At 39.9% G+C, this 27977-nt stretch overlaps 2 protein-coding genes across 14 annotated transcripts in view; one reads left to right on the forward strand and one right to left on the reverse strand.

Moving 5' to 3' along the window:
* Positions 1-25429, reverse strand: part of EVC (EvC ciliary complex subunit 1) — a 50509-nt gene extending 25080 nt beyond the window's left edge. For 5 of the 6 annotated variants that reach the window (XR_007203550.1, XR_007203549.1, XM_048303274.1 and 2 more), the window contains exons 1-11: positions 25229-25429; positions 22178-22288; positions 19674-19757; positions 18932-19164; positions 17896-17980; positions 15633-15731; positions 13317-13454; positions 11369-11527; positions 9505-9721; positions 5797-5945; positions 2944-3042 (exon numbers count right to left, since the gene is read on the reverse strand). Coding sequence is in view for 4 of the 6 variants with exons in the window: in XM_048303274.1 (XP_048159231.1) it covers positions 2944-3042; positions 5797-5945; positions 9505-9721; positions 11369-11527; positions 13317-13454; positions 15633-15731; positions 17896-17980; positions 18932-19164; positions 19674-19757; positions 22178-22288; positions 25229-25399 (1545 nt within the window). In the remaining 2 variants the exon portion in view is untranslated. The remainder of the gene's footprint in view (positions 1-2943; positions 3043-5796; positions 5946-9504; positions 9722-11368; positions 11528-13316; positions 13455-15632; positions 15732-17895; positions 17981-18931; positions 19165-19673; positions 19758-22177; positions 22289-25228) is intronic. The other variant, XM_048303276.1, reaches the window with a different exon arrangement.
* EVC2 (EvC ciliary complex subunit 2) overlaps positions 25335-27977 on the forward strand; it is a 70384-nt gene continuing 67741 nt past the window's right edge. For 3 of the 8 annotated variants that reach the window (XM_048303265.1, XM_048303268.1, XM_048303267.1), the window contains exon 1: positions 25335-25733. In XM_048303265.1, the coding sequence (XP_048159222.1) occupies positions 25605-25733 (129 nt within the window). In that variant the 5' untranslated portion in view covers positions 25335-25604. The remainder of the gene's footprint in view (positions 25734-27977) is intronic. The other 5 variants (XM_048303266.1, XM_048303269.1, XM_048303271.1 and 2 more) reach the window with 3 other exon arrangements.

Raw genomic sequence — 27977 nt, forward strand, 5'->3', positions numbered from 1 at the left:
GATATATTGGGACAGGGAGTGGGGTGGGTGGTGTGTTATTGGTGTGTTATTGCTGCCATGTAAAAGAAAATTATGGTAAAAACTTTGTAACTGAAGTGTTACCCAAGCCAATACAAAACTGTTACTACAGCACAAAATCCCTTGTATACAGGATAACTCTGCAGACCCAGTTCATGAAAATATTAGGCTGAGCCATTCAATTAGCTCTGCAGTTTTTCCTTCAGTTATGACATACTGTGATAATCAAATAATTTACCCCCATTCTTCAACATGCATTTCAAAAATTAGTTATCCAGCCTGTGTCTAGACACAGACTATTCACCTACAGCACACTATTTTAATCCACTAGTGCGGCTGAAAAGTCCTACACTATCCTGCAAATATAACTCATTCATTCACTTCAGGCATCAACAGATTCCATTGACCTTGGTTAAATCATTTTAATTGATTTATTCATGTGTACACAAAACAAACCTACTCAATTATTCTATGCAAACACAGCTTCCAGATCATTGAATTTTCACATATTTATTCACCAATTTGGATAATTCTTCGATGTACTGTAGCAGCACAGACTTCCCTAGTGCTAGAAGGTTATATAAATCTATCTTGATGAACACACAATCTGTTTAAAAGGTGAAAAATGAAAACATGAAAAAGGCATAGAAATCTGATAAGGGCTTAGAAGAACACTGTGAGAACAAAGTAAGGATCTTCTTCCACAAGGGAGTGGCACTTATAGGTTAGTGACATCTTTTCTTTTGTTCCTAGAATATTCACTGGTTCCCTGTTCAGTCATATGGTGACCTCTTCCTTATATTTTAATATCACCTTTTTCATTGAGATCATCTTTCAATTGCTTCATTTGCAAGGCAAATGACTATCAGTTAAGCTTCAGCAAGTGCAGAGCTTCTAGAAAGGCAACATCAAGCTTTGCAGTGTTTACAGAAGTACCCAAACTAGCTGGTTCTACAAACGACTAAGGTCTAAACCCAGTGGGGACATAGGTCTTGTAGCACAGAGCTGACTACTGACTACCGTGAGGCTTGCTGCTACCCAGCTTGTTAATGTCTGCTTGTTTAAGTCTACTTGAGCTGCAGTCACACAACTGCACTGTGGAATCACAAACCTCTGTCACCTTCCCATTGCTACCCCACCTTCCCCATTAGTAGCAGCAGCTTCTCCCTACGACAAACCTGGAGCAACTAAGTGCAGCGGCAAAGTCCTGCTGCCCAGGGAAAGAATTCTGCTTGTACAGGCTGCACTTCTGCTCTGCATGTGTGGTGGAGCAGAGAGGGAAGCAAAGACATTGTGTTTGTGAGATGCACTTCCTTCCTTTAACAGCAACTTTTGCTTTTATGCCCCTGGTAATGCAAAGTACTGCACTCTCCCCAGCTGTAGAAGTCAGAACAGCCATTTACCTTCAGTGCAGCTATGCTCATCTGTATTATCTCTTCTTTCTAGCTTACAAGGTATATTCACAGCAGCCTCCTCTCCTAAAACAGTTTGTAGTATCTGTATTTGGGGAGAAAGTGCATTTGTTCATTATGTTAAATATCACAGTAAAAATGTTTTTTTACAGAAAAAAATGTGGAAATTAAGATTTGTGGACCCTCATTCAACAGATGCCAGTTGGATCACAGCACTTGCAGTTTTTCACGTCTGGCAGTATTTGTTTGGGTCTAGTCATAGGAGAGCAGCTGCAATATGGAATATAATGGCCTACAGCTGGGTGAATTGGCAGGGTTCAAGTTTGTGCAGTTCTCCTGGCAACCTGGCACTTCTAGAAAAACTTAATTCACCCAAACCAATTTTTCTTTAGTGGGAAAGAAAACCTAGCTTAGTATTGAAAGAAATAGGATATTCAGTCTGGTCTTAGTGTTACTAAAGCAGAGTACATAATAAAGGAAAGCAATATAATTTCAAAAATGAGGTGGAATGTGCAGGATTAAAAAAAAATTGTTTATTCTCCAGACTTCACGTGAATTGAAGAAGGGGATGGGAGAGTTAGTAACTATGGATGATGAACTGAGCACAGTAATATCAGCAAAGATGTTGACTTTTCTTATATTACATAGCTTTGTCCAATTAAGCTACTCTGATTCACTGGTATATCCTTCCAAGCAAACCTTTCCTTTCTCCAAAGCAGTAATTTTTCTCAAATTGTCTGTTGCTTGTGCGACAGTGATAGGGACCACAAGTTTGTACAACATCCTGATCTGGCCATAATTAATCATGACAAGGATCCTGTTGAGCTGAAAGTGGTTAGTTCCAGCTTAATTAAAGGTCACTACTGACTATGGTTTTGGGCTTCACCAGATAGATCATGTTATCGTATTTTTTCAGCACAGATAGAAAATAATTAAAGATGATGCAAAAGCGTGAAGCACCCAGAATTTTTCAAATCAATAACAAAAAGTTGTGTAAAAATATTATTTACACCAAGGATCTGAACCTATTTCAGGGAACTAACTAGAGTCAAAAAAACTTCTCTGTGAGAAAAAGAGATGAAAAGACTGTATTTGGAGATGTAGTGAAGTTCACTAAGAATAGTATCATGCAGCTACGGTGCAGTAGAGATAATCATGCCACATAAATTAGATCTCCCACCTGGCAGTAACAGCAGACATTGTATGCTCTCAACATTACTGCAGCCTTGTCAGCCACCCAGGCAGCATGTTTTGGCAGACCATGCAGGCATTTTCTGACTAATATGAGGTTAGGAAACATAGTGTTTTGGGAAGATAATGGAAAAGGCAAGCTGATACGGAAGACTGTCCTGCCTCCATCTTTTGCTTTGCCAGCCTAGCTTTCTGGAGCTGCAATCCCTGGAGCTGACCTTTCCTACAATTCCCCAAACATCCCTAAGGCCTGACACTGTAGTGGGGTTAGAAGATCTTTAAAATTAATTTAGCAAATGACATTTGTCACTAGAAGTGGCACCTTGTAGAGTTCAGCGACAGCCTCTGTGCTCTCGAAGTCATCCTCCTCCTCCAGATCCCACTGTGCTTGCCAGTGTTTCTCTATCAGCTCATGGTAAGCCTAAAAGAAACATAGTAGGTATATTTAAATAGCTGAAAAGATCTTAATAGCTTCTTGTGATCCTCCTCTTCCCTTCCCTGATGCCCTCTCCATGTATCACTACAACAGTAATTGTTTACCTGAAACCATGACTCAGAGGGACATGAAACTTGTTTTACCACCTTAATTTGAGCTTATCCAGTCTTGACTATAAAATTCCTTAGCCTTGGCAATATGGGGTTAAATAATATGTACATACTACTGCAAAAAATGTGAAATTATCTGATTTGAAATCTGCTTTTCAGTGTATGAATATCAGTACATCATGGCCAGTACTATGAGGTACAGAACAGTCACCTGGCACCATCATGAGACACCTGAGTTACAGCTGTATCACACTGTACAGGGCTTTTGCACTGGAGTTGGTCACCATGTCCCATGGTGGTTCCTAAAAGGCTGATCTATGACTTGGTCCTGACTGGATCCTTGGTCACAGTTTTAAGAGGGATGCGGTTTTTTTCTTCAAGTGAGGACTGTGACTGTGGATGTATTGGCAGGTTCATGGAAGACTATTTCACAAACAAAGTCTATCTCAGTCTATAGACTAATGAGTAGCATTATACATAAAGATTCCATATTTTGATTTAAACTGCCAAGTGCTCCCTTTCATTCCCATGGTAAATATGGCTTTCTTCATTAGGTTTGTCAATAGAGCTCTTCTAAAGAGGACCAAAGTGACCATAAACTCTTAATGTACAGATCATTCTTGTAGAGGTAGACTTGAAAGTTCACACATCTCATGGAGTCATACTTTATGGCAGAATTTGACAAATTAACTGCTATAATTTGTATGTCCACAGTGGGCAGGCAGAGCCAGAGTGGGTTACAGTAACTGATACTTTACGGTTTGTGTTCTTCATTTATCATTCCTGTATTCTCTGCCAGTAAACGACAACATTAAAATGCTCCTTTTCCAACAGAAACATAGATGAAGGAGACAGAATGATACAGGAACTCTAACCTTTACTATGGATCTCATTCCGTCTTATAAAAAAATTGGATCTGCAGCTACTAAATCATTACCACCCTACTTGTGTTTAGAACAACTTGAAGTGAATGAAGTTTACTGCAAAATCCACCATCATAATTGGAAACCACTTAAAATTCAGCAGAAAGGTCTGGCAAGGCTGCTACCGTGCTGGTGTGAGCCCCTTGATGAGGTGAGGGGAGAAAGGCAGAGAAAAGAAGTGTTTTTGATGAGTACAGCTCTGGGCTGATGGCAACACTTTGGAACCAACTCCTTTACTGTTGGGCTGGCTGTGAAATTCTGAAACAAACTTAAAACAGCTCCTCAGTGCCAAGTGCATTGTTCTCACAAAATAATTACTGGACTATTTAAGTCAAACCATAGGAGGTACAGGTATATACAATTTTTTTTATTCCTCAAAGAGTTTCTGCAATTAAGACCCCATCTGTTCTGGGACAAAAGACTCTCCCACTGTGGCAGCAGAAAGGTTTTCATTTCTGACTTTCATAATTTGTACACAGGCATTTCATAATCCTAAAACTCAGCTGTGTTCTATCCTGCAGCATGAAGTGCAAGTTGCCCTTGCTCAGCCTGTCATGAGCAGATCATTAGTCTACAGTTCAACTAAGCCTACTCCACACCTTTCTAAGGTGTACAGAATAGAGCATCTCATGCACAAAGCTGTGTGGTTCTACCTTTGTAGGGAAGGGGTCTTAATGCAAAATTTCTAAGCTTTGTTAAGTGAATCTGGGATGTGTCCAAGAGTTTCCAATGATGTGTAAGATGAAAATACATTCACAAGTGCACACTGGCTACAAAAATGTGTGACAGAATTATTTGTCACAAGTTTTGAAAAGCCAAAGATGTAAAAAGTGCTCTACTTGTTTTGAAGGGAGGTTTTGCCAGGCAGATGTGCATACAGAAATAGTAACTGCATTATCCAGTTCATACAACATAATTAAAGAATATGGCCCTGTGGTGCAAAATCGCAGTGTTAAGATCAATAAATTTTGACAGTTTGCTGCAGTTGAAATCTCGGTCTTCTCATACAGTAATTTTATCTAAGTTATTAGATTTCATCAAAAGTTTAATGCTGCTGGATGTAACCACTTTCACCTTAAATTATTTCTTTTCATGAAAATTGAGGATTTTTTTAATTCTTAATAACTTGGGTTTGCAGTTCTCAGCAGTTATTCCAATTTTGCAGCTCTCAGCATTTACAGCTAAGAACTCTGATTTTGTATATCATTTGGAACAATAACAACAAATCTCTATAGAAAATATGACCAAGGAAACATTACACTGGCCATCATATACCTTATTAAATTATCAACTGCAAACCTTCTCTAAGGCATCCTGCCAGAGTTCATAATTAGTTTTTCCTCTGCTTCTGTGAAATTTGCTAAGTCTTTTGAGCCTTGGTAACCCCACTCATAGAAAAGCAATTCGATCAGTGCAGACTCTTTTCTTCTGTAATGCAGGCCGGATACTTTCCTCCAGGGATTGAACCAAACACACTGTATCTAAGTAAAAGATGTTTTCTACAAAACATGCAATCTTGCATTAACTCCGTTGGTATTCTGTTCCAATGCAACACCACCAGGGGTTCTGACCCTGTCCACCTGTGCTGCTGCACGTGATTCTTGGGAGGACTCAAAATTCCCAATTTTAAGGAACTGGGAGAAATCTGCAATACATTTCGCCTTAAAAACTAATAGAACAGTGAAAATAAGCTTTTATTTTCCCACCTTGAGAAAATTCTGAACATCTTCAGTAAGAAAAGTTTTACTAAGGAGACTCTCTTGTTCAGTTTTCTGTCTGCGTTTGAACTCTTCCTTCTTCTTTGCACGGCACTGCAGCCGTTTCAAGATCAGGTCTTTACTTTGTTGCATGCATTCTGGAACATAAACCACAAACAATTAGATACCACGACTCCACAGGGAGAAAGCAGCATCTGCTACTGTCACACAACATAAGCTCACGGAAATCTGTTAGTGAGTGAAACAGGCAAGTAATCACTGTGCAGGATTTGAAATTTGCTTCTTACCCTGATGGCCTTTTTAGATGTGAACTTCTAGATTGTTACGTGGCACTTAAATCTATCAGGTTTTTGGATTGCTACCATCCTGCACCCTCCCTTCCACTGGTACTGCTTTTTATGCAAAGGCAGCATGTTAGTCCAAGAAACAGATTCCCTCCTGCAGCACTCCAAACCTCCCTCTCCAGCTTCAGGAAGGTTGGTAAGTGGCTCATTACCTAATTGCAGATATGCAAATGCTTCTGCAAGGACAGGGGCAGTAACATATGGTGGGGAGAAAAGGTCTAAAGCAGTGCTGGTTCAGATTAGCTTGAACTGGCATGCAGCCATACACACCGGACTTTTAAAGTGACTCATCCAAGAACCTGCAGTTGAAGTTGTAAAGGTCCCTCCAATTTTGTGCTAGTAATGTGAACTATTTAGGACTAAATTCCTTCCCTCTTCATTCTCCCTGCAGCTCTAAGTGACATATAAATTCATGAGTCTATCTGGATGCCGGGCTGCTGAATGCAATTGGTGCTTTAAATGTTCTGCCACTTCACGTCTCATTGCCTGTCCACCTAAGAAGAATTTTATTCATTTCCCCCACTTGCCCTGCGCCAGAGCCATACTTCACTCCTGACACAAGCAGCTAAAGGGGAATGCAAAAGAACAGTTACCTGTGGCTACTGTTCTGCCATTACATTAAGCTGCTTTAACTATGAGAAATTGTTTTGTAGAGAAACAAAAGGAGCACAGTACTGCAGCACCAAGAATGTTATTTATTCCCCATGCTCATTTATTGTACTTATCCACAGGCTGATGATGCACTGACAGAACATTTGAAAGTGCACCAAAGTACAGGAGACTGTAATAAAAGTATCACTCAAACAAATTTAGCAGTGTTTTACTTTAAAACACTATTTGATTCTTTACTTCCTTGTTTTGTATCCTAGGAGCACAGTCTTGCCAGCTTTGTGCTCTTTGTGAATTATAGGTACAGTTTAACTTTTGTATTTTGGAGCTCATAAGAAACATCAACATAAGACACTATTGGGATAAATGCTGCACTCCAGGTATTTTTTTTTAAAGCACATTTCATTTCTATCTGAAACCAGGAGGTTGATAATATTCTTCTGCACAGAATGTATCAACTATAATATATAGCTATATATAACTATAACCACCTACTTTGCATAAAATCAAGGCCTTGACAGAGGTATTTTTGCTTTGGAACAAGTGAAAATTGACAAAAAGAAGGAAAAATCACCCAGAGACACCCACTTATGCTTAAAGAACATTAGTGGCTGAACCTGTGCAAAAACTATGAACTAGGCATAGACAGTTTTAGAAGCAAACATCCATGAAATCAACTGTATCACAATATACATGTATTTGTGAATATCAGCGAACTGTTCACACAGCTAGATGTTCTGAAAGTGGAGCAAGTCTGCAGGACTTTCTGTGATGAAATAATTGGCTTGGTAGATGACAGGAGAATGGTGGATATTGGCTACCTTGACTTCAGCAAGGTTTTTGATGCAGTCTCCTGACAGATCCTCACAGAGAAGAGGATGGATGAGCAGACAGTGAGATGTATTGAAAACTTGCTCAAAGTCCACCTGGAAGCCAGTAACTACTGGTGTACCCCAGGGGTCAGTACTGAGGGCAATCCTGCTTACTAGCTTCATTAATTACCTGGATGATGGGGCAAATTTACTAAGTCTGCAGAGGTCACAAAAAATGGAGGAGTGGCTGATACACCACACGTGGTTATGCTTCCATCCATAGGGCATTTGACAACCTGGAGAAACAGGCTGATGCAAATCTCCTGAAGTTTAACAACGGGAAGTGCAAAGTACTGCACCAGGGGAGGAACAACTCCAGGCACAAGCATATGCTGGGGACCACCCAGATGGAAAGCAGCTTGGCAGGAAAGGACCTGGGCTTCTGGTGGAGACCAGGTTGAACATAAGACAGCAGGTTAGAGGGAGGTGATCCTTTCCCTCCATTCTGCTCTGGTTAGGCCACACCTGGAGTGCTGTGTCCAGTTCTGGGCTCCATAGTACAAGAGAGACATGGAGATACTGAAGAGAGTTCAACAAAGATGATGAATGGGCTGGAGCATCTCTCCAGTGAGAGAAAGCTGAGAGCCCTGGGGCTATTCAGCCTGGAGAAGAGAAGGCTTAGGGTGGATCTAAGCACATATATAAACACCTGGAGAGTGCGTACAAAGAAGTCAGAGCCAGACTCTTTTCTGTCGTGCCCAACGAAAGGACCAGAGGCAGCTGCCAGGAACTGAAACACAGGAGGTTCCTTTCACCATGAGGATGACTGAGCACTGGAACAGGTGGCCCAGGTGGAGTCTCCATTCCTGGAGACAGAAGCTGGCTGGACATGACACTGGGCAACTAGCAGCAGCTCAACCTGCTTGAGCACACAGGGTAGACCATACGACCTCCAGAAGTTCTTTCAACCTTAACCATTTTCTGATTCCATGAATTTATGGCTGTGAGATAAGACAAAATTTATCAACACTAAACCCAAAGTGAGTGAGCAGCACTGCAGCAAGAACATACTGCAACAAGACTGCATTAATTCTGACTATTCAGTTCACCAAACTCTAAACCTAATACCATTTTGGGTAAGAAACTTTTCTTTAAATGTGTTCAAAAGTAGCAGAAATGGTTCTGGAAATTGTGTTGAAGTAGTTGTCATTGTTTTCCTTCTGGCTAAACATTTACTGTAATTTTCTGAGTGCTAATGGGAGGCACTGAGCCCTGAAAGAAGCTGGGGGAATATTTCTCAACATACTTGGCAGTAGGTAACATACAAAATGACACAGGGAGAACCTTAAATCAGTGGGTCAGTCAGCTTAGACTTTGTTACAATTGTGTTCTTTTCAGATAAGCAATGTGAAGAGGTATAAAAGGAAAAGACTCAATTTAAAAAATATTTTAGTCTGACATAATAAAAGAGACAGCTATATGAAGATCATAAGCTTTAACATTATCTTTTCACAAGAGTGATAGCATAGCTGCTTTATATATAGCACAACTGCTTCTGGCTTCACATGCTAGCAGGAGATCGTAAGACAGTATCTTATGTCAGTATCACCAGCAATACCAAGTACATGAACAGTAAATGGAGAAATATCACAAATACTTGTAGCAAGTGTGATTCTTCTTCTATATTCAAATTAATGAAATTAGATTACGTGAACTGTAGAGTAAGTTCCTAATAATACCTGGAACAAGATACAAGAGGCCTAAAGTCAAAGTTCCCATTCCAAGCATACACCCTCCAGAATAAAACTGATCTTGGTCAATTCATCAATATCTTTTTAAAACAGGGGGCTATACAGCTGAAGCTGTAATTTTTTTACTCTTTGATAAAATGAGAACTCATGTAAGTCATGAGCTCCAGTCTAAGTACTCACCATTACTGTAATGTGCCAGCTGTTCCCAGAAGGCCTTATGCAGATCTGTTAGAAGTTCTTCCTTTTGTTGGACTGAAAGATTGTTCTTTACAGTTAAATGGTCCAGAATATTTGACACAATATTTAATCTACCCTTACACTCTTCTGGTATAGAGGACTTCAGTGAATCAATTGTTTTCACCATAAGCTCCCAGCTGAATAACCTTTCCTGAATGTCCTAAACCAAACATAAAGTCCTGTTTAGAAACCAAGAATGTGTCTTTGGTTGTGCTTTTCTTTCATTGAATTATGCACTCCCAAACCACAAAGAAAACCACAGAAGCTTCTCAAAACCATGTGAATAACCATCTTCATGTACTTAAATACTTCTGAAAGTCTTGATCAGTGCAGGCTAGCAATGGGTTTATTGCATGTTCAGTTGCAAGAGCTAATCTAAAATTATTGGTGTTTTTCATTATTTGTAGCTGTCAAGAAGACATTAAGTCTGGAAAAGACAACAGCCTTGCAGAACAAACTTCAATACTCAAGGAGGATAGATGGACAGAAGAGAACATGGAAGTCCTGGACCTCTTTTTAAGATACTATATGGCACACAAGTACAAGTCCTCATTTTGAAATGAGGACACATACCTGATTCTGATAATGCTGTGATTCCTTCAAATACATGGTCAGACAGAGTTCAATACATACACTAAAAATTAATATAATTGCCTATGGCCTAGCAGCTTTCATAGCACTACTAAAGAAGCAGTCCATGATCACAGTAGGGAAAGACTTCCTGGGTTAAAGTGCAGCTGCTTTAAACAATGCTGCAAGGTTAGAAAGCGTCTGACAATGCAGTGCCAACAGCTGGACTTGATTTTAAGGGTCTTTTCCAACCCAAATGATTCCATGATTTTCTGATCTACTGTAATTAATAGAGATGTTACAAGGACCTCTGCAATGAGATTTCAGCATCATCACAGTAGTGACTTCAGGTAGGAGTATCTCCTGTATCTGTATCCAGACATCTTATCCATAGTCTGCCCATCTGAAGGAACTTACTGTACAGCAGCCCAGTTTGGGTCAACTGTGACAAGCAGCAAAGACTTTTTTCACACCTGGCCAGCTCAGTCTAGTTAGCTGCTCTGATGCAAAACCAACAAGCTAATAATTACTGTATATATTTATACTCCACATTACTAATAAATGCAGTGATTCCAATTTTATGTTAATCTATAAATTACATGTAACTCTTTTAGGATATCCTGTGCAAAAAAATAAAGGCTCTGTTAGATTTCACACAACATAAAGCACAGTGCTGGTATGCATCATCGCCATCCTTGTTCCTAATCCCTCCTGGGTGCCCGTGCCTGCCAGCCGGAGCAGCCCTGGTACATTTATGAACACAGTTTTCCCTCTTCAAACCATGTCACTAAGAGTTGATAAGAATTTTCAAATCCAATTAAAGTCACAGAACACACAGAATCACCCTCAAAATTAAATTAGGATTTGTCAATCAACGTGGAATAAATGCTTTGAAAGAAGAAGAAATGTCATAATACCCACAGTAATGATGCTCTATTACTAGATCTAGTGCTCTCACTCCTGGTTCACCAGCTGCATTAATAATACTTTTTCCTAATATGACTACCTAGGTGGTATTCTGAGAACTGGCACTCAAGTGCAGAGAGTTCACCCTCCTGTGAGTCTTCCTAAACTGCAATGGAAGTTGAGCTCTTTGCAAAAAAGCTCAAAGAGACAACTGGATGAAGCAGTCTACATCACTCCTGAAGCAGGCCTGACAGACTCTCTGCACTGACATAATTCTTTCTGTTCAGATTGACTAAATCTCTCTCAACTTTTATTTCTTTTTCTACTTTACCATTGCCTGCATGTCTTGAGATTCACTTAACAAGCTTTCTACTGCAATCATCTTCTCAGTCAGATCCACCATTATCTTTGTTGCTTTGGCACTTGAGCATTTTGATTGGTCCAAAAAAGCCTGCTGGGCTTTGTCAGTCTGCTTCCAGAAAGCTTCCATCTGCGGAATATGAATCAAAAAATCAAAACACAACCCATGTTCCTTCATTAATCATCTGGTATTTCATCACAGAAAGAGGCATATATATGAGTATACTGAGATACAAGTCACTGACATTACAGACAGCTCTCAGTATTAGTTACATTGAACAATTTGCAAAGCTAAAGAGACTATTATATATTATATATATATATATATACATACATATATATATATTCTATATTGGTGGCAGCACATAACCAATAGGTCAAACCTGACCTTTTAACATAACTGTAGCTATTCTTTTTAACTAGCTAAGAATTTGTTAATTCTCTATATATTCCATCTATAAAAGCCTATTAGGTTTTTAGTATTGATGGTAAAAACATAAAAGATAAACTGCGGCCCTTTTATTCTGGGAAGTTTATTTAGCTGTAGGAGCAGGTATTCTTTTTAGGTTCTGATTCCACAAATATGATTGTGCACAACTGTGAATATTCTGTTGTCTGCGGGATTACTTGTACACATAAAGGTAAGAAAATGCATCCATCACCAAGACTTCTATTAAGTACCCATGAGTTTTGGAAAAAAATGCGATTATGACATCTGTGAGTACAGAAAAAAACACTTTATATTCTCAGGGGAAGACTGGATTAGTGGAAGGTACTGATCTACACAAATCTGCATAAATGGAAATTATTTTCAGTATGATGAAAAGCATCTGCAGGCACAAGAGTGACAGACCCACTGAAGGATGACTACTGCTGGTGAATAAGTGCCTCATGTTGCTCAGCAAGGTTGCCAGCAATTTTTTATGTGACTAACTCTGGAAAATTCTAAATAATCAATTTTCCACTGAGCAAAGTTAAAGTGCAAAAGAAACCTGACACAGATGTCCCAACGTTACCAAGACTTCCAATATAAAGTGAAGGGCTCAGAGAATCAAAAGAAAGCTGAGAAAATCCCCAGTGAAACACTTAAGCACCAGACATTAAAAAATGTTAACTCCTGTATGAAAAAGGCCCAAGACTGAGGTGATGGGCTGTTTGGTCTGGGGCTGAAGTGCCACAGTCAATCTGCACAGGCAGCTCACAGAACTGTCACCTTCTCATTTTCATCAGCAGTCAATTTGCTCAAATTTCAAAAACAGGGCTGGGAAGAATATTACTCAGTTTACTGGAAAATAATACACAGAATGTTCTTAACCTCCAGTTTTCTAGCCTGAAAGCCATTCCGACACAGTGAACCTACTTTAGAGAAAAAAAAAATCTTTACTTTGAAAATCAAATGCCTGCTATCAAACTGTAATTTTACATCAAAAAATGTTAATATATTCTCATGTGGAAAGTTGCTAAAGAAAAATGCTTTCCTAAAGTAAATGCACAAACCATACTAAAACATTGCCCAGCAACTATATTCTTAGTACTTCAGCTGAAAAAAAATTGTAGTCTCTTACTCTTTTACTCAGTTACGGAGATTGACAAAAGCAAGGGGCTAGGATAAAATTCCTAAAAGTCAGGCTATGCATAGGCTTGAAATATATCTTACCATCAGACAAGCAGCAGACATTTCTCAGCTGATAAAACAGTAGTGTTTTACAAAAAACATAAAAAATGTTTTAGCTATACAAAACATATTGGCACCCAAAGGTACTTTGAAATACTTTGCTGGAGCAATGTAAAAATGTTTTCAGGACTCATACACATACAAAATACTAACCATGGACTACTCAACAAAACCATTGCACTGAAGAACTCTCCACCAAAAGAATAACATTAAAATAAAATTCTATAAAAAATTAGAAATTTACATTATCTATTACGTGCTCAGAATATTCCCTTTCTTTCCTTTCTAAGTCTTCTAGAGTCTGGTACTCTGAATTATGGGCTCCTGAGATTTCAGTATTCTGGAGTCTAGAGTCAAATTGTTTCTGTAATTCTTCAAAATCCTGAGGGAAAAAAATCAAATGATTTGTTAAAAAGAAAAACAGACATAAATTCTAAATTTGGGAGTGAATTTGTACATCAGTTCTGGCTCATGCCTAAGGAAGCTGAACAGGAGTGTTCAGAAAGTTCTGTCTCTTGGTAATATGCGTTCTGTAGCAAGCAAGGTAATCTCCAGATATATAGCAGCTCTGAACTAAACTTAACACAAATACATACATTTCCACTAGGATGTGAGTACAGTCAAGACCGTTGTCCATCTCCACTGAATTCAAGTTTTAGTAAACACTGTTTCATGAGCCTTTATACTAATAACCCCTGGAATCTATCTACAAATATTTTTATTTTAATGCATGTGCCCCATCTTAAATGGCAGCTATGAGTGTACATGCTGTGTTTAAAAGCTCAGATAAGTATGGAGGTGATAATCAGATAGTGATTCCTGCTGAGTGCTTGCACACATGGATGAACACACCTGTAATGCTCATAAGGGACAAATTATAGGCTGCACGATTATATGAGGTTTTACAGGTTTTCAGTCCTTAGAAAGCAGCGTGATTTTTACTGAAAGCTGATGTTGCTAACAAATACTAGTCTGCTGCCATTGCTTAGCAGCTTGATACTGAAAAGGGTGATTCTTTGCTGCAACATGACTTATATAGCAAGCATTGACTTCTAATATCACCGAGTTTTGTGTGTCAATGCATTAACTTGATATCCTTATGCCTTAAAGAAATGTAACCAGAGTTTGACAAGCTTCACTAACAACTTAATCAAAATCTCATGAATTTTTATGATGCAGAATTGAAAGAGGAAAACGCTGTCTACAATAAAACATATAACACTTTTGCTTATTGCCAACATCCCTTTTACATGGTGGTCATAACCAGCCTCGTTCCTTGTATGATATCCCACCTCTAGGACTGTTGGGTTTACAAGATCTTTCTCTCCATCATACAGGACACAGAAACCCCATACTGGCACTTAAACAACTGGACTACTCTGGCAATTATTGCATCTAACAATCCAGATTTAGTCTTTGTCTTGCAGCAGCTTAGTCAGGTGCATGAAGACACAGATGCCATCAAACTTCACTGAGGGTTAGGCTCTATCAGGAAACATGCCTATTCTAGATTAGCTCTGTTTATATTGAAGCCCTTACCAGAAGCCCATCAGTAAAAGCATTTTGTACAACTAATCTCACTTTTCTTCTAGTAAATACATTAAGGTTTAACACTAAACCTGAGAACTTAAGGCAGAAGAGTGCTTTAAGGCAAAATGCATTCTGATATAAATCATACGGTGCAACTACAGAGATGCCTTATAGGAATTCACAGATTGTGAGACTGCACGAAGTAGGCAAGAACTAGAGCTCACAAGATGATAGACTAATGCCTAGTGAAATTCCATCTACATGGAAGAAAAACATAATCAGTACTGTGATTAGGCTGCTCTCAGTGCAAACATTCAAGACTTGGACTGGCAGGGCACTGGATAACCTTACATAAAGCCAAGCTTCCTACAGAGGGCTGGACCAGACAATCTCGAGATGTGCTTCTCAATCCAGATTTTTATGTGACTCTAAACTGGAAAACGGAAAGTGGAACCAATAGCTCTCCTATTTTCTGTAGTTTTGTAAAGATACTTTTTCCTTGTAATAACCTTAAAAATAGTACTGTGACTCCACCTGAAATGCATATTGACTGTCAACATATGTCTTCCAATTCAGAAGTGGCATATGGACTTTGAAGCACTTGAAAGAAAAAAGGATGATGAAGAAAATAAGTATATTTCCCCCTGATGAAAGCCTTGAGCTTCAAACTGCTACTTTATTTCCTGCTATTTTATTATCAGCAATAATACGTGGGACCAAACAAAGCCCCTGATAATTAGAAATTATTAAATCTGAATGAATAAGGTTCAAGATGTTCTGCTTGCTTAAATGGATTCAACTACAAAATATTTTATCTTTACAAGATTACACAGATCACTTCATACAACAACAAAGAGAAAAAGCACACAAGGTAATGGAGAAAATCAACTAACAAGGGAGTTTCTTTGCATTTCTTCAGAAATAGATTACAAATGACATTGCTGTTTAAAAGGAGTAGGTGAAATGGCCTGCTGTGGTAATAACTCTTTATTCTGTGGGGTCTTAAATATGAACCAACAAACCCACTTACATTTTCCTGATTTAAAAGGATCTTCTTCAACAAATCATCAGTAATCTTCTTTTTACGATGGAAGTCTGTGAGGTATATTTTGAAAACCTGAATAAACATCTGTTTAAAAGGAAGAAAACAAAACACAGGTTAAGTGCCTGTTCGTCACGGTAAGGATATCTTTGTGATAACTTCTGTTAAATTAAATCAATCAGGGAGATTACAGTGAATCGTAAGTGAAATAACAGACACATCACCAGTGACTCTCCAGTACTTCCACTCTGAAAAGTTCTCTGGTTCTGGCTTCAGTAAGATACTGGAAGATGGTGTTACACATAATCTCATATATCCTTGTAACCAGGCAGACACATTTGAAACTATTCCTGACTGGAGAAAATGCAGATCACTTGAAAATAAAAACGCCATTTTTCTACTGTTTAATGAACCACTAAACTCATAATAACTATTTGAAAGATACTAAAGACTCATTACTCTGACTTCAACTGTAGTCAGGCACATGATACATCAAACATTTTTATACACAACCCAAAAATAACTATCTCAAGTTCTAGCTAGCTTCTCTTGCAAGAAAAATACTTATTTCCCAGTTGTGTGCCTTTTTTTTTTTTTTTTTTTTTTTTTTTTTTTTTTTTTTTAAGATTGTAATACTAGTGTCTTCCGAAAGATGTTTTGGAATTTTTTTAACACTGGGAAAATTTTTGCTTAACGTTTTCCCCTCTTGCCTCAATTAGAGTTTCAGTGTAAGGTTAATTCACTTCATTACTAACTGCTGCAGCATTTTCCAGATGACACAGAACTTGCCTGCTTAAAACATATAAAAACATTAATAAATACATATTTGCATATAAAAACAGTTATTGAAGCCAATATGTCAGCTGAGCAAAATCTGTAAAATATATTATAATTAGAGCTCAATAGAAGAGAAAACCATAAAGCAGTCATGTTTTCAATCTCACTTGCAAATGTTTTAGATAGGAGTTTGGCAAGTTTTGAACACACTACCAAGACACCATATACAGTAAAAAGAAAAAAAACTGTTCAGGAGAAGACTGAAAGAAAAGCATACATTTCCTTAGACCTGATGCCAAGAAAGACTGAAATCAGAGAAAGCAGAGTGGGAAAGGAATAAACTATTCTCAGACTGATTTATTTTTTCCCTTTTTTTTCCTGCTACCAAAAATATAAAGCTATTTAAATATTCAGCTAAAGGTCAAAGTCAGTTGTGGTGATTTCTGGTGGGCCACAAAGCATATTAAATGCTCATTTTCTCCGTGTTTCTCTGATTACATCACTATCTTGCTACTTACCTTCATTTAGAAATTGATGATTAACTTTGAGATCAAGTTCAACCTCCAATAATCAAGCTAAACTTCCTTCTGGAATCTGATCACAAGTTCCCTTTCTCATCTAATTAGATAGGGATAATCCATCAGATGAGAAATTGCTTCCCAGGTTTACTTTCCTGTTTCCTCCTTCGGGTTGTGTAGAAATTTGTTCAGAAAATCTCAGCCTTTGAAATATTCTCAGTGGATTTAGTAAATTATAGCAGAAATGACCAATTTGTTTAAACAGAGCCTGAGAAAAGAGGGGAGGCGAAAGCTATAGACTTTATGTCCAGATTCATAATAACTAAGCTGAAACTCAGTAGCAGTAATGATGCTGTACTTGAACGTAACTTGTCACCACAAACAATCATTACTGAGTATCCTGTGGCTTTGATTGTACTTGTTTTTTCTTTTTTTTTTTGTCAGTTTTTGATGCTGTGACTTGATGTAGGTAGTTACCTATTGTTTAAATGGTACCTTAATCCCTCAGTCATACAAAATCACAACTATTGTACTTATTACAATGGTACTGATTCAGTTGAACTGAATTTTCAATTTTATTCCTAAAGCTTTAAGTCTTTTGAGTTGCAACACACAAACAAGCAAGTTTGTCCTTAAGACAAACTCATCTATTAAATAATTTATTACCTCTTTTTATGAGCCTGAAGTGCTGTATGTAATTCTCTGGACTACTGTTTAAAACCAAATTTTTGTATTTGCTATATTGGTATTTCCCAGACCAGTATACTTCATTATATTTTACGTCTTTAGGGAGCTCATATATGTGCAGAGCAGGAAAAAAAAATAAAGACAATAATGTAGAAATGCAACTCTGCTACTCTACATCGCACCTAGGCAGCTGTTTACGTTATTTCCTAAACTGATATTCAACTAGGTTGTTCAAAACAAAGAGCTATAAATGAGATGTAAGTACGTACCGCATGTTTTTCTTTTCTGAGTTCAGTATCAAGAAGCATGAGATCTTTTAAAGTAAGACTGCAAAGGCAGAGCTTAACATCAAAACTGAAACATTAAAAATGCATTAATAACAATCTAAATGATGGTTACACAAAAGGACAACACAATATATTAGCTTCATTTAACCATTAGATTCTCCTAAAAACACTGCCCCAAAATAGGAGCGAGAATTTATTTCTACACTGCCTTCTTTTTCAGAAAAGATTTCTGTACGTAAAAGTAAACAAAACAAAGTAGTGCTTTTAATAAAGTTGGCATTGCCGTTTCCTCTAGAAAAAGATAAAGTGAACATAGGCATGAATGGATACAACCAGGGAAAACACGGCTTTAAATTGAAACAGCCATAATAAGAGTGGATATTTTGTAAATATTCTTCATTGCTAGTACCTTTCCCAGTCCCCGTGACACAAACATGATTTTCTTATTCTTGCTAATGAGAGTGCAGACACATATATTCATCTAGGGGTACCTTGCCGTGGTGCAGCTGAAAGGAAATCAGAGCTGACAGTTCATTTCAGTTATCTCTACCTGCTCATCAGTAGTGTGTCTCAGAGAGGAACTGTTTTCCCAGAGTAAGACATGAGTAGTTCCCATTAAAATGGAGAGAATAGACCACTGGGTGCTCTCAAGGCACCTGCAGTGTGACATGGCATTGTACAGAGCAGAGGACTCCATCCCCAGCCGAGCACATGTGAACTGAGCATACAAACCGTAACAAAGAGATCTCCTTATCCTGTGATACACCTTTTATGAGACAGCTTTTGGCCAGTTCTGATTCCCAAAATTTCACAGATGAATTCTGTGATCCTGTTCTGAAAAGAACAGGATGACTTCCAACAGCTTAATGTGTTAATCTCCCCAACAACATTTTAGGGTTATATGCAGATAACCCTGTCCTGATTTGGTGACTCTGTGCATTCATGCCCAGCCTTTCACCTTTAGTGACTGTCCTAAAAACACAGGAAATGGCCAAACAAGGGCAAGTTCACTGATTACCTCTCACATGTCAGCACTTCAGGGAAGCTGGTCACCTTTAGGAAGGCTCGAGCCTGAAATCTGTCATCGCTTGTTGCAGAATGTATTGTTGTGGAGGAACTACAGTCCTCTTTGTCTCCCTGGCTCAGGGATCCCAGGCTGCCTGACATGGATGTCTCCACGACTTGATTAGGCAGAACTCCCTGCTTTGGATTCTCATGCAAAGATGGATTGGATGAGCCATCTGCCAAGGGCTGTTAAGTCAAAGAAAATTCACAAGGTCAATTAATACAACACAATAAAGAGACAAACATCTCATCAATTTTCAGTATTTACTTTCAAGGGAAAAGTTAAACATTATACACAGCAAAAGTGACAAGCTTTTGCATTGCCCAGGAAAGCACTCCTCTGCTGTAGTTAGCTGCTTGGTGCATGCTTTCTTTCTTCCTTTTAGATCCTTGTGGTGTTTTTCTTACAGCTCCTTACACAGATCCAACTTCCATTAATGCTAAGGGGCAGACAAGCTCACTTAAATACAGTGAAAATTGACTGGACACCATGTAAAGAATTGCAGGTTTCAGGGGGAGCTGAAAGCAGCTGACACCTTACAGAATAAGCCCTGAGTCAATGGACTATAAAAAAAAAAAGAAAGATCCCTATTAAGCAGATTGGCAGTAAATTTTCTTACATTACTTGACTCTGCAATTTACTCTGACACAGAATGATTGTCATTAATTTTTACAAGTCGAATCTACAACCTTACCCTAAATTTCTGGTTGATGGGATAGATCACTTTTGCCTTTAATGCAAATGCTGTGATGTTACTGTTCAGAGGAGACTCACTTTCCTGTATGGAAAAGAACAGAAAACCATTTGGGAACAGCACCAGATCTGGCAATTATTCACTGTAAGTATCGTGTGCTCTTTTTTGTTACACAACTTAAAATGTTTCTATTGATAACTAACTATTTATTGATTGTCTATGCTTTGGAGCAAGAAGTCTTCTCATAAGGTTCATTCAGAGTAGGAACACCTGAAAAGGGAACTCTTGTCATTACCACTGCTACAAAATATTTTTAATTCTCCAGGAGAAAAGAGGTTAATATCTGGTATTCGCAACGTATTTTCATTTTGTGTCTTATCACCCACCTCCACACCCCTAGCAACAACTAAAGATTTTAAAAATGAGAATGGTATCTTAATAATAAAAACTACTAAAGGATAATAAGCTCCACAGATATCATCATGGCTATAAATTCTGTCTTTCAATTTAAATAAAGAAACAATAAATTAAGCAAAACTAGTCATCACATAAAAGAACTTTTATAATACAACCCTTATCCAAAATCTAGAGAAAATAACAATGTTTTTCCGAAGAACTTAATAGATAATGAATTCCTTTCATGCAATTTTCTGTATCACATAATCTGACTTTCTGCTACTGCCTTTTTCTAGATGCTGGAACAAAGGGATCATCAGCTTTGTTTTGAGAGGTTAGGTATGGCTTAATAAAAGTTTGGCTATAAACAGCAGATAAATGTAAATCCAAGCAATAGGATTTCCTATTTTATCTGTTTTGGTTTTGTCATATGGAATGAAAGACTCTGATTTGTCAAAACACAGGCTTTCTGATATAGCTTTTTCTAGGAAATATCAAAGCACTAATAGGGTCTAAAAAATAGAAACACAAAGAGATTAGCAAACTATGCAATTCACTAGACTCCTATCATTGCACTTTTTCATCTCCATTTCATTTATTTCCCTTTTTGGGTTTACTGACAAAGTTAAAAGCACGGGGGCAGTGTGTAGAACACTTGCCCATAGTGAGCAGTCCCAGCGCTGCAGTACCTCATCAGGGACAGGAGTGGACAGAGCTACTGCTGTGCAATGGCTGGAGGCAAAGCAGCCAGAGCAAAGCTGGAAAGCTGTATTGCAGTGTGGTAGAACTAATACATCCTGCTTCTCAGCAGGCATAAGTAATACAGTTATTATTAATATAGTAATTACGGTATTACTGCAGTGTGGAAAGTCTCAGAATGAAAATACCTATTTTTCTGAAGTGCTCTAACCTAATTAAAAGGATTTTCCATCTATGCTTCTTCATAAAATGTCAGTTTGATGGTAGCAACAGCAAAAGCCTCTGGAAATTGGAACTAGCTAATATAAAAAAATGTATATATAACTCGAGTAGTTAGACAAATATATGGGAGAAAGTCCCCTCAAATAACAAGGGTTCTCGTTAATGTCTTATAAATGAGCCATGTTAGGGAAATGGATATAGTTGTGAATGATCACCTTTAAAAGCCTGTGACCCCATTTCAAAACACTGGTAATAAGGACAAAGATGTAGAATTGCTTAAGCTCTCGACAACATTTACACTTCAAAAAATAACCTAATCCATGCTCATCTGTTATACTCTAACTCAAGCAAAATGACCAAGCATGTTTTGTCACCACTCCTGATCACAAAACCGAAATGAAGATTCATTACCTGTCAGGATTTTAAACCAACAGTTTAAATGTTAACAATAACATTTTCTTGAAATCCTGAAATCAGTTCTTGTTAAAAGCTGAGCACTAGACTGGCTGGTTCTGACTGACATTTTATGCATGTATTTAATTTATGAATAATAGACTGAATGAGTCAGCTGAACTGCACGTTTTCAAACGTGCAGTTTAAATCATCATCTTCAGCTTCAGCAAGAGCAGTCAAATCAGCTTTGGGTGAAAGATAGTGATCTAATGACTACACAGTACGACTGGTTCTCCAGTTATTTCAGAATTATATAAAAAAAAAAGTTACTTAAGTTACTTGATGTTTTCATTGAGGGTGAGTTGTTAAGTTTATATTTCTACTCTTAGTCATATATTGTTTCTCTAAGTGTCTTTGAATCCCAGCTCAACACAGTGGTCTTATGAACCTTTTCTTACATCAATAGTGTTAATTTTTCCCATCAGCCTTCTGAAACTAAGGATGACATAGAGATGAAAGCAAAGAAGCCTCTGTCCAAAAAGAACTCAGGATCTTGATTAAAATATCCAAAGAGTCCCCCAGGAGAAACCAAATTCATAAGGGGAATAAATGCTCAAAATGGTTGCACTCATAAGCAGCAATCAACTCCCACCCTCCATCTTACACTTATTCTGAACACTTTTTAAAGTCTCTCTCCACACCCACCAAAACTAAGACAATTTGGAGCAAGCCCTAAACATACTCATTGCTACATGCAGCAAAATGAGCATCCACCTACAAGAGCAGAGCTTTACCTCCAGCACCATTTCCTCTTTTGATGTATAGGGTTCTGCTTTACTTTTCATGATTGTGTGCTCTTTTTCGTCAGCATTGAAGCTTTCCAGAAGTCTTTGGGAATCATCTTTCTGAAATTCCAAGAGAAAACATAAAACTTGTGATCATGCAGATTAACTGGAAACATCTTTGACAGCAGCCTGGATACATTCAGGTCTCCATCAAGAAAATTACTCCAGTATTAGTTGAAAATTTTGGAAAAATACAATCTGAAAATGAATGAAAAAGTTACATATTCAGAAAGGAATAGTTAAAATTAATGAAGTTTTACAATTTGTCATTCCAGAAATAGAATTTTAATCTAAAAAGTTTTAAAGAGGCTGTGAATGTGTCAAATGAATCCATCTGCTCTCAAAATGTCGTACTACAGACTATGCTGCCAACCTCATGGTCTGAGCTCAAACATCTCAACTAAAGCAAGTTAACTAAAATTGTCTAGAATTGCCAGCAATAAAGAGAATGCCAAGTATTTTTGCTCCCCTGCTATGAGAAAAACTTCCTAAATGAAGTTTTATGTGTGTGGAAGTTCCTGTCAGGGAGAAGTAACATCAGAAAATGTTCATCACCTTCCTTCCCCAAAAGCAGCCCATATTATTGCCCTCACTTCACAAACACAAAAAGCCACTGGTAGGGACACAGATACTGGTGGGAATGAAACCTCCTGCTACACATGATCTTCCTTACACACTACATAGACCAGAAAACAATACTACTGTGCTTCCAAACATAGCATTGGAAGGATTTTTTTTTAGTGAAGGAAAAGAGGTCTGCCATGCTACATGGTCTACTTTTTAAATTCTCTTCCAGGTTTTCAATCCACTGACTACTTTTGGTAATGATACAGCTGCAGCCACTACTCACGTCACTGTCTTATGGAAAAGTTTGCCTTAAATTATTTGGCCCCTTGGTATGTAAAAGTAGTCAATTTTCCCAGAGCATAGAGAACAGCCCAGCTTTGGAACACATTTAATTCCTTATGACTTGCCTCTATCACCTCTCTGGAACTTAGATGGTGCAATAATTCAGATTATATTCTTGAGTTAGCCTTTAAGATGTGGTGGAAGTGCAGATGCTGGTTCCTAAAAATCTACTTATGAGAAAAGAACAACTACAAATATCCCTCAGCAATCCTGTTACTTATTTTTTACTATGGTAAAAATTTCATCTTAAAACTATCCCAGTGTATCCTCTGTACAGATCAACAAACAAATAAGGGACTCAACTCCATGCATCCAAGTTCCACAGATTCATGCTGAGATCTATAAAATAGTGATTAATTGGGGCTGAGTGACAAATGTGTTGGCTTATTGTGGTGCTTAAAAGCAGCTTCAGACTCCAGGTACTTGCCCTGCTACCACTCTAAGGATAATTTAACTGCTTGGGATGGAACATGTCATACTCAGGAAAGATATCTCTGCTTTTACTTCCAATACAGAAGGCTGCAATAGGTGCAGTTCAGCACCTGCTTGCTCCGTAGCATTGGTGGGGGAGACAGCGGGAAGAAGGAATAGCCTAAGGTTACCCTGCTCAATTTGGGAAATCAGACCCATAGGATACAACCTTCCCACCCTGCAATGTGCTCTGTATGCAGCAGCAAACAGTTTATTTTTCTTTCAAACTAAATAATCCTTTTACAGCAGCAGCATTGATTTTAATGGCATTTAAAAATCTAAATGCATCTGAAGATCCAGGCCAGAGAGAACTGACAGCTTCTATTCCCTATTGACATATATGACATGAAGGATAAAATTGTACATGGCTACATTTGAGTTGGTAGTGGCAGTACAATAAAGATACATCTATTAAGGCAGGGAAAATGAGCAATTGAATCAGAAAGGCTTGTACTTGCACAGGATGCATTGATCCAGCATTTGAACTGCCTCCATTACTAAGTTAAAGTTTGGCATCAAACAGAGCTTCAATCCTCCAACTTAAAAGTGGTTGGGAGCAAGAGAATTTGTCTCCTATGTCATGTTTAGTGATGATCAACACTAGCAGATACACACATGAAGCAGAGCTGTTATAGCTCAAAAAAGGTGTGGCGAAAAACCAAGCCAGACCAGACCCCCCACTTGCAGGCTTGCAGAACACCCTGCAGGCTCCAGATTCCCCAGCTGTGCCAGTGCCAACCACTGCTTCATCCAGTCAGTCCAGTATGACTTGGGACTAAGTGCAATGGGAGAAAGAAGCATAAATCAATAACAATTCTCAGAAAATATATCTGCCTTTTCGTGGTTCAGCAGGTGCATGCTGCCTCTGCAATCTTCGTCCAAGCAAACACTATGAAATAAAGACATACGAACACCAGTACTTAAAAGAGAACAGCAAGTATATTATTAACAAAATCGCACACTTTAGAAATCCCTGTTAGTTTGGCATCAAGCAAACCATCAGCCGTGCTCAGGCTCCTTTATCTCTTTAGGTGTCCATGTGCGTACCCTCAGCGCAAAGTTATTGCTGTGGTTAGTACTAATACTCTGTGCTGTGTGTAACATGAACTTTGGAAAAGTCTGTAAAATACTTCGGAATTAAGATTACTGGTTTAGGGTGAAATCTCACAAAGCTTCTGCAAATCGGGTACATCTTCTGTCATCTCCAAAAGCAACACTGCCTCGTACACGAAGCGGTGGTTGCGAGAAACAACTTGTAGGTCATCTATGTTAGAAATACAGGCCACCGGGCCAACACTCAGAACACATACTTCCACCGGCCTCGTTTTAGAGCTAGTCCGTTTGTTTCAGCAACTATTTAAAGGAAGTAGTGAAATCCTTTCCAGCAGAGCTGCGGCAGGAATTACGGGGCTCCCCTCCCCACCTACCCCGCTGCAGAGCGCACCCTGCCGTGCCGCTCGCTCCGGGCGCAGCCCAGGCTGTCCCGTGCAGCAGGGAAAGCCGGCAGGCGGCACCTCCCGGGCCCACCGCCCTTCAAACCTTCGCAAACCACTCCTGCTCCCCCGAGCTGTTCCCCGCGGCCGACCCGCACCTCCCTCCCCGCCGGCCCTCTCCGCGTACCTCTCCGCCCCGGCGCGGCCCGAGCGCGCAGCGCCAGAGCAGGGCGGCGGCGGCGGCGCCCAGCAGCAGCCCCAGCAGCACGGCGGGGGCCAGCAGGGCGGGCAGCGCTTGCAGCGAGTCCGCCCAGAACTGCAGCCCCACAGCCCGCAGGCAGTCCCCGACCGCCGCCATCGCACCGGACCCGACCCGCGGCACGGAGAGGGCAGGGCATGAGGGGAGGTCCCGCTGCGCGGGGGCCCTCCGCCCCTCGCCCTCGCCGCGGTGGGAGGAGACCGATGGCGGATGGCTGCGGTGCCTGAGGCCGGGCCTGACTCGGGGTAACTCTTAGAAAGTCTCCGCGGCGCCGTCCGCACCCGTGGAGGGTCCGCCTGCCGCCATGCGGTGTCTGCTGGCCGGGCTACTGCTCGCGCTGCTCCCCGGCGGCCCCTCCGCGCCCGCCCGGCCCCTCGCAGCGGCCACCGGGCGGGGACCGGCCCGGGAGCCCTGCGGTCGGACGGCGGCTGGGGTAAGCGCTGTGCCCGCGGTGTGCGGGTGGTGAGCAGCCCCTCGGCGGGCGGCCGATGGTGGGCCCAGGGCAGGCCCGTGTGAGGGCGCAGCAGCCCCCGCGGCGGGCTGTGCTCAGGAGCGGGGCTCAGCTGAGCAGCGGCCGCTTCCCAGACACTGGGGCCGGGGGCAGCGGCCCGAAAAGCTGCTGGGGGTCGGCGTGGTGAAGCAGCCAGGAGATTCTGGACAGGGTCCTCAGTACAAAAAAGATAAGGAGCTACTGGAGAGGGTCCAGCAGAGGGCCACGAAAGCGAAGCGGGGTGTGGGGCATTTCTTAAGAGGAGAGACTGCGGGAGCTGGGCCTTATAGAGGAGAAGACTGAGAAGGGATCTCATTAATACGTATAAATATCTCAAAGATGGGTGTGAAGAACATGGTGCCAGACTCTTTTTAGTGGTACTCAGTGACAAGACAAGGAGCAATGGCCATAAAGTAAAACATAAGAAGTTTCACCTCAACATGGAGAACCTCTTTAAACTGAGGGTGGCAGAGCACTGGCACAGCTACCCAGAGGGATCATGGAGTCTCCCTCTCTGGAGGCATTCCAAACCTACCTGGATGTGTTCCTGTGCTCTAGGTGACCCTGCCGTGGCAGGGGGTTGGACTGGATCTCCAAAGGTCCCTTCCAACCCTAACGATGCTGTGTCCATGCTTTGCTGTGCTTCTGAGCAGAGGCCCTTGGTGTTGATCTAGTCACAGCACCCGGTGTCAGCCCCCGAAGAGGAGTGCCATAGCTTTTGGGGTGGGGCTTTTATGTTTAATTCTTTCTCCTTATCTAGGTTTGTGTCTGTCAAGCCATCTTAAAATGTGTTGACATAGTTACTTTTTGCCCATGTGGAGAATTCCTTACTGTGCAGTGGGCGTTAGAGTGAGTCATGAATGGTAGTTCGTGGTGGGATTACAGAAAGACTAATAAACAGGAGACAGTATTGCAGGAAAAAAACCAAAACCCCCCCAAAACCCAACAAACAGCACATCGACTTACTTTACTAGAAGAATAAATTAATGTAAAACTTGGGGAAAAGTTTCCTGACAATATTATTGCATTAAATTAATTACTTTTGAGGCATGATGTGAGTGCAGGTCCATGGAATTTGCACTGTTTGCTGATGTGGAGCCCCTTGTGATGTCCTCTGGTATTATGGATGCACTCTGCAGCAGAATGGAAGACTTGTGCTGAATACTCAGGCTATGTTTTCCACTGACAACTGAATGTCAGATACGGCAGAAGGAAAAACGAGTGCTGTTATGTCTTTTGTAGCTGACACACATGGACATACGAACACCACAGATTTTGTGCATCAGCTGTTGTAAAACCACACAGGAATAAATACCTGGAGCCTGTGGAAATCAGGAGCCAGTTGTGTGCTCATCTCCTAGAAAGTAGGAAATAAAGCTTGTTAGCTAGAAAGCCACATTTTCTGCATGTCTTTATACATGGTTAAACCATGGTCTACTTTTGTTGCAGGCTCACTTGCAATGCAGCTGTTGACATTTAACATTCAAATCCATATATATGCTGATATAATGTGTAACAGTAATATTTGGGTTTTGTATTTATAAACAAGATTGCATTTAACATGAAACACCATATTGGTGTTTTATATTTTCATCAGGGTTCTAAACTGCTATTACATTACTTTAGTGGGCTGATACACATTTCCTTAATGCAGATAGGGCCCTAGACTGCTCTAGAAATGCCTGGCAGAGATTGATACCCTTTTAACATGATTTCTGTCGCTGCATATCCATCTGCATAGATGGAAGGGCACCCATACAGCAGTTTTGATCCCCTTATGGACCATTCATTCAAGAGGGACACAATGATCCATGTGGGTACCTTCCAGCTCAGAAGGAACTGATTCTGTGTATAATAATAGTAGTAATAATTCTGTCTGGTTTATCCACCAGACAATTTTTTGTTTAAGCTTGCTGCTGGAGTTTCCTGTTCTTTCTGTGTTCTTGAGGTGCTTGGTTGCTCAAAATTCATGGTCATATAGATTGTTTAACCAATGAAAATAAATAATAATGGCATTAGAGAACTTTACCATACCTCAGCTTGTATGTAAGAATTCTGAACACCAGGAAAACTTGTACAATAAGGTATTTGGAAATAGCCTCTAATGAAGAGCTCAGTGCCTGGGATCTCCCAGACCTGTGTCCCAGAGCTGCTCCGAGTGTGCTGCATGTACATACTAGTGTTTGT

Source organism: Corvus hawaiiensis, chromosome 5 (genome assembly GCF_020740725.1).
Source record: "Corvus hawaiiensis isolate bCorHaw1 chromosome 5, bCorHaw1.pri.cur, whole genome shotgun sequence".
In the NCBI taxonomy this organism is placed as follows: domain Eukaryota; kingdom Metazoa; phylum Chordata; class Aves; order Passeriformes; family Corvidae; genus Corvus; species Corvus hawaiiensis.